We start from the raw sequence: 13,695 nt of genomic DNA, 5'->3' as shown, positions 1-13,695 counted from the left end.
ATACTCCATCCCACTACCCTGAGCCTTTGCACTGGCTAATTCCTATGCCCAGAATGCTTTCCCTCTTCTCCTCTGCCTCCAGGTCTCCCTGGTATCCTTGGTGATTCGGCTCAAACCCCACTTTATGCAGGAAGCCTTTTCCTGGATCCCTCCCCTTACCCTCTTTACCCCTCCCCTAGGTCTTTTCTAGCTCCCACCATTCCCCTCTAAATTATCTCCCATTTACACTGTGTATATGTGTTGGTGAATGATTGTATGCATGCTATGCCTCTCATTAGAATAGAGTTCCTTGAAGGCAGGAATTGTTTTTGCCATTCTTTGTATCTCCCTCACTTAGCACAATGCCTGCCACAAAGTAAGGGCTGAGCACATGCTCTGATCAGACACTGGACAGAGAAGCACCCTTGGATGCAACTAACACAACCCACTTCTTCTAATCCAGAATACCTTCTTGTAATAGCTCTTGTATGTGGGAGCTTGGAGACCCATAATAATGGCTCCCTCCCATATCCCCCACATTGTCCTGTACATCTGAGGGTCTCCCATCCTAAGTACAACTGAGGGATGGTATGGCAGTTTCATTCTGTATGTGCTATTGATCTACTCTAACATTGTTTAAGTAGAGACAGGGAGAAACCAGATGAAGAATTTAGAGCCTTGAGGTATGAGGCATGATAATTAGGGATGGGAACTCTGAGTTAGAGCAGGGCTTTGAGATTAAAAGAGTTGATGGCTTTGAGAATAGAAAGGGCTAGGGAAAGTCAATTCTGATGATAAATTAGGGAGTAGGGCCTAAAGCCCCAGGGGCCAATTTATTGAGTAAGGGTTGAGGATTCCATTTTCATTATAATAATAATTTTAAGAATCCATTATTAATGAATAATAAATAACTTATTATTAACAAACACCAAAATAATAGCTGATGTTTACTCTAAGATTTTTGCAAAGCCTTTTGTCTCCATTATCTCACTTGTTCCCAAAGATAATCTCCTTAAGTAGCTGTTATTACCCCATTTTATTTCTGAGGAAACTGAGATTGAGAGGTTTAATGATTTATTCTAGGTCACATACAACAGTTATTTAGTATCTGAGGTTGTATTTGAACCCAAGTCTCCAGAATTTGACTCTATTGATACCAAACTACTCCTACTATGTTCAGGCATTGTGTAAGATGCTGACGATGCAAATACAAAAATGCCTTATTGCTGGACTTAGAATCAGCAACATCTGAGTTCAGTCTCACATTAGATACTAGATGTGTGAACATGGGTATGTCACTCAGTGTCTCTAAGCCTCAGTTTCCTCATTTACAAAAAGAGGTTAATAATAGCACCCACCTCACAGGATTGCTTTGAGGATCAAATTATATGTACACACATGTACACATATACACACACATGCACAGTATGTATATATACACTTATGCACATACATATACACATATAGATATGTATGTGTGTATCTACACATATATGTATGTGTGTATATATTTATATATACTACTTTGCAAACATTAAAACATTATACGAATGGTAGTTATTTACTACTACTGCTACTACTACTACTACTACTCATAGATAATGGACTTGACTTGTAGGAACTTGAAAAGGTGCTTCAAACAGAAAAGAAAAGAAAAGAGGATAATTCAGGGGATTTCTTTAGCAAGTCTTCCTTTAGGGATATCCATGGGTTGGGGCTCAATAGTTTTGAGAGAGAAAAGTTTTCATCTTAATCAATGAATGGGGCTGGGAATGGGACCTTGCTTGTCTGGTGACCTGGAGAATAAGAGAACAAGCTGAACTTTGAACTAAGGGTGGAAAGGCAGGGTTAAGCAGCAACAGAGAATAGAGAGAGCCAAGCATCGGGTCGCAGAGGGAGCTGGGCTACCTGGGCATGTGAAATGGGAGAGCTGGAGTAAAAAAAGTGATGAATTTCTCCACCCAAGCTGAGTTAATTGAATAATTTGAAGTCATGTTCTTTGTAGCTACCATTTTCTGCCTATGGCTTGCACTATAGAAACCTAGAATCTTAGGGTAGATGGGAAGTTTGAAGTCATAGGGTCATAGATTTAGGGCCAGAAGGGATTATAGAGGTCAACTAGTCTGAGCACCTTATCTGGATAAGGAAACTGGTGCCCAGAGAGGTTCAGTAACTTGTTCACAGATAAATACGTGGAATTGAGTCCAACCTCCCATCCAGTGCAGGGTCCCCTTAAAAGAGCAGACTCTAGTGGAGATATAGGAGAGGACAACTGAAGATTAAAGAAGGCAGAAGGTATGGCCTAACCCTACTGTAGAAGTCCTGGGTTCAAATCTACCTTTGATACTTGCTCCCTTGGACAAATTACTTTACCTTCCTGGGCTTCATCTGTAAGTTGATGGGATTGGACTCAATGATTTCTGAGGTCCCTTCTAACTCCAGGTCTAGGATCCAATAAGAGGGTGGTTATCCTATCTTGGGGTTGAGGGCAAGGGGTAGGGATCCTCATGGAATTTAAAGATGGAAGATACCTTAGAGATCATGTTTCTTCAACTGTTCTAATTTTGCAGCTAAGGAAACTGGGTTTTAAAAAAATGAGATGGTTTTCCCAGTGTTGCACAGGCAGCAAGCACTAGAGACATGATTAGAACTCAGCTCTTCCAATACCAGACCAAGGACTCATTTTGCTAAACCATCCTATGCTTCTGAAGCTTTACTAAAATCATCGTTTTGGAGGCCCGTTTCATTAGCCCACATTTCCTTCTCCAAGAACCCCTAAACAAGACAGACTAAAGCCAGAAAGAACTGAACTCTGCCATCCCACTCCCCTGCTCACCATCCTCTCTGTCCTCATTTGCTTACTGGGTAATTCTCTGACGTTCTCTATTGGAGTAGGTACTACGAGACTGGGAGCATCCGGCCTGGAGTGATTGGGGGCTCGAAGCCAAAGGTGGCCACCCCTAAGGTGGTGGAGAAGATTGGGGATTACAAGCGGCAAAATCCCACCATGTTTGCCTGGGAGATTCGGGACAGGCTTCTGGCTGAAGGGGTCTGTGACAATGACACTGTTCCCAGCGTCAGCTCAATCAACAGGTAGGAGAGGAGAAAAGCAGAGTTCTGGCCAATGGGAGCCACTAACAAATCAGTTTTATGGAGGAAACAGAGGATATAGGGCAGGGACTGGTCGGTGACCCAAGCATATCAACTCCATACTCTCCCTCCATACTCCATCAGCTCCTGAACTGGCCCTGGCCCCTTTAGGAATTGGGGACATGGATTGTGGGAAGAAACAGTGGGCATCTAGCAGGTACCATGGACCCGACCCAAGGGGTGGACCTTAGACTCAGATGTTGTTTAGTCATTTCAGTCCTGTCTCACTCCTCATGACCCCATTTAGGGTTTTCTTGGCAAAGACACTGGAGTGGTTTGCCAGTTTCTTTTCCAGTTCATTTGACAGATGAGGAAACTGAGGCAACCAGGGTGAAGTGACTTAATCAAGGCCACACAGCTATTAAGTGTCTGAGGCCAGGTCTTCCTGACTGCAGTGCTGGCACTCTGTCTACTGCACCATTGAGCTGCCCCATACGATCCCTAGTTTGCTGCAAAGCCTAGCTCAGGTGCCACCTTCCATAACAGGCATTTCTAAAACCATCCATTTGTGATAACCATCCTCTGATCCCTTCACTTACTTTCTATTTACTCTGTATATTTTTTTATGGAAACTAATCTGTGGACATGTTGTTTCTTCTCAATAAAATGTAAACTTTTTAGACAGGGATACTTTAATTTCTTACTTGGACTCCCAGTGCCTAGGACAGAGCAAGGCACAAAGCAAGCACTTCAGTAAATGCTTGTTAAATTGCTTTGAATGAAGGGAAGTTCCTTCTTTGCCCACCCCTGGGCCCCTTATACTTTGATTTGGGGGGGGGGGGTTCCTGACTGGAGGTTGTTCCTCTCTTAATAGAGGAAAAACTCCTCTCCAATCTCCTTTCTTTACAGACTGTATACTAGTTTTCTCAATAATAATAGTAATAACATTTATATATTTATTCTGTGCTAGTCACCTTATTATCTCAACCCTGCAAGGTATGTGCTTTATTACCCTCATTTTACAGATGAGGAAACTGAGGCAAAGAGGCAAATTGAAGCAAAGGTTAAATAACTTGCCTGCCCAGGGTCATACAGGTAGTAAGTGTCTGAAGTCAGGTCTTCCTGACTAGACCTTGAGCTCCCTTAGAGCAGCTGGCTAAGTAACTGGATTCTAATTAGGCATTTTGTATGGGTTGCCACTCTCATTAGCTCCCTGATTGGCTATATCTAGGAGGCGGTCCCCTTCTACTTGACCCCATTGTTCAATGTGGCTCGTCTCCAAGACACAATGGGCGTGTGGGCTCAAAGATTTAGGGCTAGAAGGGACCTCCGAGGTCATAGATTTCAACCTTTTCATTTTATAGATGAGGAAATCAAGGCAAAGAGAGGTTAAATGACTTTTCCAAGGCAGAACTGGATTTGACCTTGGTTTGTGCTTGCCCCTTGGAGTGCTGGAGGAATAGAGCATTCCATCTCTGGGCTGCAGAAAAAGCTCACTCTCTGTCCCATGAAACAGCACTCTGTGATGGACTCCATGGAGTACCGTTCATAAATGCTTCACCCCAAAGCTGGGGCTATGGCAGCTGCCAACTCCCCAGTGTCCCCATCATCCTCCTGTTTCTCTTCCCGATAGAATCATTCGGACCAAAGTGCAACAGCCGTTCAATCTCCCCATGGACAGCTGTGTAGCTTCCAAGTCTCTGAGTCCAGGACACACCCTGAGTAAGTACTCATAGCCCCATCTCCAGTCCCATAGACACATGCGTCATCCATCAGTCATCATTGTGATCATACCCCGGCATTTGCTTTGTGATTTGAGGGCTACATAATAACCTTCCCTCACAACTCTTCAAGGTGGGTACTGCATCCTTACTCTGATTTTACAAATGGGAAAGCAGTGGCTCTGTGTTTAAGTGACTTGCCCAGGGTCATACAGCTAAGAAGTGTTTGAGATAGGATTAGAACCCAGATTTTCTGGCTCCATACCCAGCAGGCTGCTCCATACTCCATGCTTTCTACCTCTCTCTTATACAATCTCTTACATGCATGTACTCTCTTATATTCCCATGTCCTCCTGCACACATGCATTCACATGTACGCATGCACAAACACTTGACCATACTCAGATGTATTCACACAGTAGGTATGAGATGTCACCAGCTCTGCTGGATTGTGAAGAGTGGCCAGAAAGGGGACAAGTTGAAAATCACAGACATTTTTAGAGTTGGCTGGAAACCTCATAGCTCATTCAGTTCACACCCTGTCCCCCACCTTGCCTTTTAACAGTTGAGGAAACTGAGCCTGAGAGGGAAGTGACTTGAATAAGATCACATGGCAAGTTAGTGGCAGAACTGTGATAAAATTAGGTGCCTTGTTTTCCATCTTACCAGAGTGGGCAGAGCTGAGAGCTGAGGGAAGTTTTTTAATTCTTGTTTTTGGATGTGGTAGGGTGAGGTGGGGGCAAGTGTGAACTAGTGATTTTATTGATGTAGGGAATCCACGGTAAGGAAACTCCTTCTAGAAATGCAAATTGTCAACTCCTCTGCTAATTATCATACCAAGGGTGGCTTAGGGGCACTCAAAGATTAAATAACTTGCCCAGGGTCACAAAGCCCTATGTGGGGACTTGAATTCGGGTCTTCCTGACTCAGGGGCTGGCTCTTTGTTGATTGTGCTGATTACACCACCTTGTTCTAGCTCTCTGTTCTTTAAGGCTGAAGGATCTCACTTTCCCCAGCCCAGGTGACTGAGGAATCAACCTGATGCCTGTCCTGTCTCTTGTCTTATTTCCCCTCCAGTCCCCAGCTCAGCTGTGACACCCCCAGAATCGCCACAGTCAGATTCACTAGGTTCAACCTACTCCATCAATGGGCTCTTGGGGATTGCTCAGCCCGGAAATGACAGCAAGAGGAAAATGGATGACAGTGAGTAGGGGAGAGATTGGGGAGTGGAAGGCCCCCGAGGGATGCTGCAGAGGGGTCAGCCACAGCCATTGGTCCATTGGGAGAGTAGAGCCCATGCTTCCCACCTGGCGTCTTAAAGACTACGATGACTAACCTGATGATACTTACCAGTTTCTCAGCCCTCAGGAGAAAGGAGCAGACTCATTCTATCTGTGTGTAGAGAGGGTAGATATGGTTCCCAGAGGCCCTGAAGTCTCTCCTAGATCAGAACAGGCATGTGTGTATGTGTTTGTGTGGTGGAGAGAGCCCTAAAGAACACCTCTTCTTAATGGAATTCTAGCCTAAATTCAGCCTAAAATGTCAAAGCTTACAGGGCCCTTTGTCGTTATCTAATGTAATCTGATCGTTGAACAGAGGTGGAAACTGAGGCACAGTGAGAAAAAATGACTTGCCCAGAGTTCTACAACTAATTACTGTTCTCTGACTCAGGAGCAAAGGTTCATAGATTTAGAACCGGACGGGACCTAAGAAGCCATGTAGCACCCCCTGCCCACCCCCCATTTTATAGGAGGAATCTGAGGCCCAGAGAAGGAAATCGCTTTCCCAAGATCACACAGGGTTAGGGACAGAATGGGTTCCTGGGGCATCTTTAATGCACAGGTGCTGTGCTCTCTGTTTTATACTATATTCTAAGCATCCCCTAAGGGTCCTCTTTCAAACCCAATGAGTCCTTCTAAGGGGATATAGGCAGGCCAAGGTCGGTAGGTGTTTTACATTGGGGTGAGTTCCTAGTACAATACATGGGACCCCCTTTGGTTGGAGAGTCCCCTGGGGCCTTTTATGAGCCCTCTCTTCTTTTCCCAGGTGACCAGGACAGCTGCAGGCTGAGCATTGACTCTCAGAGCAGTGGGAGTGGCCCTCGGAAGCACCTGAGGACTGACACATTCAGCCAGCATCACCTGGAGTCGCTGGACTGTCCCTTTGAGAGGCAGCACTATACTGAGGCTTACCCATCTCCCAGCCACACCAAAGGCGAGCAGGTGAGTTCCTGGGAGCATGATGAGACTTGGAGTCCTGTTTCCAAAACTTCTTATGCTGTCTGCACAAAACAAAGAATTTTGTTCAGATCTGTGATCTCTTTCTCTCTGTCTCTGTCTCTGTCTCTGTCTCTGTCTCTGTCTCTGTCTCTGTCTCTGTCTCTGTCTCTGTCTCTCTCTCTCTCACACACACACACACACACACACACATACACAATGCCCAAGTCACCTAGTTGGTGTGAACTCCATAATCTTAATAGACGTCTCGAAGTTAAGGCTCCCAGAGTGCCTTGCATAGGGACACAGGTTTAGAGTCATCCAATCTGACCATTTTACAGATGAGAAGAGTGAGGCTTTTAGAGGCAAAGTCACATAAGTGACCTCTGATTTCCCTTCCAGTGGTTCCTCTACTCTTCCTTTCAATCAGCCAGGTATTATTAACCCTCTTTTACATATAAGGAAACTGAGGCCCAAGGAAATGAAATGACTTGCTAAGCTCATGACTCATACAAGGGACTAGTGACAGAGAAGGGACAAGAGTACACTTTTTCTGACTTCCAATCAGGACATTGTGATTGATACTCACAATAAGCATTTGAGCATCATGGGATCCTGAAGCTGGAGAAGCTATCTGATCCAACCCTCTCTGATCTATTCTCCCTCTTTTGCATGTGAAGAAACTGAGGCATCATGGTGCAGTGGGAATGGAGCTGTATTTGGAGGCAGAGGCCCTGGGTTCAAATCCTGCCGTTTATTATCTGTGTGACCTTGGGAAGCCCCTTTGCCTCTCTGGCTCTGTTTCTTCATCTGTAAAATGAAAGTTTGTGGACAAGATGACATTGAAGGCCCCTTCCATCTCCAAATCAATGATCTTATGACTTTCCCAGAGTCACACAGCTAGTTAAATGTTCAAGACAGAATTTGAATACAGATCTTCTTGACTCGAGGTCCAACAATCGCTTTACTATGCCAGGCTGCCTTTTGGTAGGATGGGTCTTAGTCTCCTTTTTACAAATGAGGAAACTGAGGCCTAAAGAGTTTTGGCAATTTGCTAGGGTCACACAGGTAACTAGTACCAGAGCTAATGTCAGAGCATCAGCTTGTATGGGATCTTGGAGAGTTGATTGTAAAATTTTCAGTGTGAGCATTTACACTGCTGAAATGGACAAATGCTATACACATCAGGGATCATTTTTTTTTGTGGGGCAATGAGGGTTAAGTGACTTGCCCAGGGTCACATAGCTGGTAAATGTCAAGTGTCTGAGGCCGGATTTGAACTCAGGTCCTTCTGAATCTAGGGCTGGTGCTTTATCCACTGTGCCACCTAGCTTCCCCCTGTTGTTGGTTGTTTATACTTGAAAAAGTGATGGAAAATGTTAATAATGCAGATTAAATTTAAAAGTGTGTTGCGCATACATTTTTGGGGGAGGGGATAGCTGGTTGTTAAAAATTTATCAGAGGGGCGGCTAGGTGGCACAGTGGATAAAGCACCGGCCCTGGATTCAGGAGTTCCTGAGTTCAAATCCGGCCTCAGACACTTGACACTTACTAGCTGTGTGACCCTGGGCAAGTCACTTGACCCCCACTGCCCCGCAAAAACAAAACAAAACAAAAAAAAACATTTATCAGCACACTCCTGAAAGAACCCAAGTTTCTACTCCCAGTCCAATGTGGGTTTTGTTAGGCTGATAATTGTCACATCACTCAGTTATTGTCAAAAGACATACTCTCCCAATCCCCACCCTAAGTGCTTTCCGACCATGTTTTATTTCTCTACATCCCTTCTAGAAAAGGCCAAGTTGCATCTGTTTAGCCTGGCCCAGCCTGTCCAAGTCACTGAGGACAGAGAAGGTCTAGAGAAATAGGCCACTAGGTGGCACTGTAGAGCATACAGCACCAGGCCTGGAGTCAGGAAGACCTGAGTTCAAATCCAAACTCAGACACTTTCTAGCTGTGTGACCCTGGGCTAGTCACTTCATCTCATTTGCCTCCATTTTCTCATTTGTCAAATGAGCTGGAGAAGAGAATGGCAAACCACTCCAGTATCTTTGCTAAGAAAACCTCAAATGAGGTGAGGGAGAGTCATACAGGACTTAAATAACTGAACAACAACAAGCTAAAGAAATGAAGAAAGGTTTTGTTTCCAAAGAACAATGCTAGGGGAGACAGGATAGGTTATAGGACTGATTGGAATCTTGGGTAGGCATGTTGTTGAGGACATCAAGGGAAGACATTTCACCCCTTTCAGAAAACCTCAAGGGGGCAGCTAGGTGGTACAGTGGATAAAGCACCAACCCTGGATTCAGGAGGACCTGAGTTCAAATCCGGCCTCAGACACTTACACTTACTAGCTGTGTGACCCTGGACAAGTCACTTAACCCCCATTGCTCCACCAAAAAAAAGAAGGAAAGAAAGAAAGAAGGAAAGAAAGAAAGAAAGAAAGAAAGAAAGAAAGAAAGAAAGAAAGAAAGGAAGGAAGGAAGGAAGGAAGGAAGGAAGGAAGGAAGGAAGGAAGGAAGGAAGGAAGGAAGAAAGAAAGAAAGAAAGAAAGAAAGAAAGAAAGAAAGAAAGAAAGAAAGAAAGAAAGAAAGAAAGAAAAACAAAAAACCTCAGCCCCAGAACTCCCCCCATAGCTATGGGCTTTCCTCTTTTCCATCCTTTGACCAAAAGCTTGTAGATGTTTCCTGTACTTACTCTCTGGCCATCCCCTGGGTTAGTTACCCAGCCTAATCTTGCTTTCCCTATTTCTGCTTGGCCCTCCTGAAAGTGAGATCGGGCAATTTCCCAAGCTCGGTGTTCCAACTTGAGCTTCCTCCACTTTGACATCCTTTTGAAAGAATGGCTCTTGGGGGTGGGGTTCTCCTTCTGTGGCCAGCCTTCAGGGGTTTACTGGGTCTACAGTAGGGATACCACTAAGCAAGTGAATTGTAGTCAGTGGCTTTATGGGGAGCTGGGCGCGAGCCAACCCCTGCAGCTGGGGAGGGACTATGCATCAGCGATTTTTACTGGCAGTGGATGCTGTGAAGAGGGGCCTGTGAGAGAACAGGTTATCAGCAACTCTGAGAAGAGGCCCTGGATGTTCATCGGCAAGTCAGCAGAGAAGGTGTCATTGGTTTCATGGAGGGAAATGAGGTCTGCACCAAGAGTGGGGAGAGAGAGAGAGAGAGAGTCCGCTCCATGGGATTGAGCCAGCTTACAGGAGAACAATGGGTGGCATATCAGCCAGCCTGCTGAGAGCCAATGATAGCCGGCCACGGCCCTGGGGAAGGCTTCTGTCGAAGCCACATTTCTCGAGGACTGGATCCATTTCTCAGATGCCTGCCCCCCAACCCCAGTCCTTTCCAGGACAACTTGCCTAGTCAGGTCTAGAGTTAGTGGAGACAAGTGGAGACGGAAGCCTGGCATAGGAGCAATGGGCTCCCATCTGTCATTGCCCACGTGGGGATGAGAGTCCTTGCTGTGCTCTGGGTCCTTCTGTAAGCCTGCTGCCCTCTTGCCGCATTTGCTGGCTCTTCCCATTGCCAATATAACCTCTTCACCTGGTGAGCAACCCATCTTTCCCTTCCCTCCTCACCTTAGCCTTGACTTGACAGAGGCAAAGGCCCCGAACATAAACTTCTCTCCCCAGAGCGAACGAGGATTCTCAGAGCATGCTTTCCTGAGCTCATTAGAGGTAACTAAGCATCTTAGTGCATTTTCTCACACTCTCCTTTTCTTACTCATTCGGGATATCTCAGGTTATGATAAGACAAAGCCATTCTTCATCTAGAAATGACAACTAGGCAGTGTGGTACAGTAGGAAGAGCACTATCTTTGGAGCCAGAGGGCCCGAGTTCAAATCCATCTCTGCTGCTTACTACCTGGGCAGCCTTGGACAAGTCACTCAACTTCCTTGTACCTCAGCTTCCCTCTCTGTAAAAGGAAGGGGCCAGATTAGATGATCTCTGAGGTCCCTTCTGCCCCTAGATCCTTGATCTAAAGCTGTATGAATATACAGTCATACTCCACATACTCCTATATTGATCAGACAACTTTAACATGGAACAACTAAATGCATATTATAGCTTAGGGAAGGAAACTGGCCCAGGGAAGCCACCTGGCCAATCACCTGAAATGCTGAGTGGATGGTCAGCACCGGGTCAAACAACCCTCTTGAGCCCCAGGCTCCTGTCATGTCCCCTGATGGTTTGGGGATGTAGGAGACTATAATGTGGTCCTCATGAAGTTTCAGTTCTGGTGATTAAGTCACAGCCAGTCATAGTTGGAAGAGCCTCTCACATGGAGAGACATTTAGCAAGAGAGGAGCCGGTGATGATCCCTGTCACTAGGAATGAGGAGAGCTGTGTGAACGCAACCCCCAAAACATTCCCTCGATTCACTTAAAAAAATACATCCATGAGTTTGGACTACATACAAGATATTTGACTGATGTTTTGAGGACTTAAAAAAATGATGAATTAGCCACCTATAGTGGTTTTATTGCAAAGGGGGCAGTTAGATGAAGCAGTGGATAGAGTGCCAATCCTGGAGTCAAGAAGACTCATCTTCCAGAGTTCAAATCTGGCCTCAGGCACTTACTAGCTGTGTGACCCTGGGTAAGTCACTTAATCCTGTTTGCCTCAGTTTCCTCATCTGTAAAATGAGCTGGAGAAAGAAATGGCAAACCACTATAGTATCTTGGCCCAGAAATCCCCAAATGGGGTCACAAAGAGTTGGACATGACTGAAAAGCAACAGTAAGTTATTGCAAGGTGTCCCAAGGTGTCCTTCCTGTAATTTAAAGCTCACTTTTAAGCTAAAAACTTAAAATTGCACTAAGACTATTGGGATACCCTGTATCTTTTACTGATATTAATGATTGGAGGTAGGGGTGGGAACAACAAGTAGATATGGCCACAACGTTTGCTTAAACTTAAAAAAAGATACCTTCTAGAAACTAGGTATTTTGTTGTTTCCCTGCTCTGGGTTTTAAGCAGCTCTGGTCCCGTCTGATCCTAAGCTTAGACCCTTTCCCTCCATCTTTCCTTCCTTGGGGAGACTTGTAACTTGAAGACCATTTAGTCAGTGTCTGCTTCAATGCCCTCAATGGTGCTCTGGTGGCCTGGAGGATTTAATATGGCTTCTGGAAGTGCCCAAGATGCAACTGGAAAGCGATATGTGCTTCCTTGGAGATAGGACTTCAGTGGAAATAATTAGGAGTAATCACAATCCAAAGTTTTGTTATGTAACAGAGCTTTGCTCAGCTTTTGAACTGTGCAAAATTTTAAGCAGCACGTGTTTGTGAGTTGATGGGGTGAGGGGCGCCTGTTGTGTCTGGCTGTGTGGTCGTCATCTCTGGTATGTGTGTGTGTGTGTGTGTGTGTGTGTGTGTGTGTGTGTGTGTGTGTGCGCGCGCGGTCTCTAGGTAGGGTCTTTAGCCAGAGGTATAGAGGACTTCAGAGATCACAAGTTCCAACCCCTCACTATATATACTCAACCATCAGGGTGGTTGAGTGAATTAGGGTCACAAAGTTGGGGGGACCTTGGAAGCTCTCTTGTCCAGTCCCCTTATTTTATGGGTGAAGAATCGGAGGTCCCCTGAATTCAGCTCCTCTGACTCTAGAATCAGTGCTCTTTTTGCAGGTCCCCCTGGTAAGGACAAAATGACTTGAAAGGACGGACTTTTGAAAAGCCTCCCAAATTGAAGAGTTTGGGGGTATTTGTGAGATTATATATGGATAGTCACTGTATGGTGTGTGTGTGTGTGTGTGTGTGTGTGTGTGTGTGTGTGTGTGTAGCTTTTGACTGAATTCTTGCTTTGACAGAGAAGTCTCCCAAGGTCCCAAGAGTTATTGGTGCTAAAATCTGCAGAGGAACATAAGAATCAAAGCCAAGATATTAACGATGGATGGTATACCTTTTGGAAATCTCAATACCTTCTTTTTTATATACTATTTTTTTTTGGTGAAGCAATTGGGGTTAAGTGACTTGCCCAGGGTCACACAGCTAGTAAGTGTTAAGTGTCTGAGGCCAGATTTGAACTCAGGTCCTCCTTAATCCAGGGCCGGTGCTCTATCCACTGTGCCGCCTAGCTGCCCCCCCGAATCTCAATACCTTCTTATTGACATTAACCCTAAATGTCTAATGGAGACTTCGAGTAATAACCGATCTTTACTTGGGTCTAGAGAAAAAATCTCTGGTATACAATGTGTCTCATACCTCATTCTGGCGACCTTTCTAGTCATCCCCACTCCTGCCCTCATGCCTTAGTACTTTCCCTGCTCAAATAATTATCTTCCATCTGCTCTGTATATATCTTGGGAGTATGCAGGCATTGGCTTGTTTTCTTCCCCATCCTTGGGAGCAGGGGCTTCTTTGTTGGTTTGTTTGTGTGTATTCTTACTGCTTAGCAAGTGCCTGGAACGTGGAAAATGCTTGATAGATGCTTCTTGACTGACTGATTGACTAGGATAGCAACCTGGGTACACAGTATCCATCCCTTCCGATTGGAATCTGAAGAGTGAATTCCTCAAGGCTCAGCACAGAAAATCTCTTCCTAAGTTGATGGGGTAGTTGGACCTGATTCCCTCTTAGGTTCCTGCCAACACTGTAATCCTCTAACTTATTTTGTGAAGCCCACAATGAGTCACATGCCCCAGGAAACTTTGTCTCTTTCTCTCTGTCCAAATAGGGAGGCTGAGGTCCAGG

At 45.2% G+C, this 13,695-nt stretch overlaps 1 protein-coding gene across 4 annotated transcripts in view; it reads left to right on the top strand.

The window, feature by feature from the left end:
- The window catches only part of PAX8 (paired box 8), an 87,690-nt gene that overhangs the window by 50,611 nt on the left and 23,384 nt on the right, over positions 1-13,695 (top strand). For 2 of the 4 annotated variants that reach the window (XM_043986074.1, XM_043986071.1), the window contains exons 4-7: positions 2,875-3,072; positions 4,703-4,791; positions 5,868-5,993; positions 6,837-7,012. In XM_043986074.1, the coding sequence (XP_043842009.1) occupies positions 2,875-3,072; positions 4,703-4,791; positions 5,868-5,993; positions 6,837-7,012 (589 nt within the window). Of the gene's footprint in view, positions 1-2,871; positions 3,073-4,702; positions 4,792-5,867; positions 5,994-6,836; positions 7,013-13,695 lie in introns of all 4 variants that reach the window. The other 2 variants (XM_043986073.1, XM_043986072.1) reach the window with 1 other exon arrangement.

Source organism: Dromiciops gliroides, chromosome 2, assembly GCF_019393635.1.
Source record: "Dromiciops gliroides isolate mDroGli1 chromosome 2, mDroGli1.pri, whole genome shotgun sequence".
Lineage (NCBI taxonomy): Eukaryota > Metazoa > Chordata > Mammalia > Microbiotheria > Microbiotheriidae > Dromiciops > Dromiciops gliroides.
The sequence above is the reverse complement of the archived record's forward strand: the minus strand, read 5'-3'. Positions and strand labels throughout refer to the sequence as shown.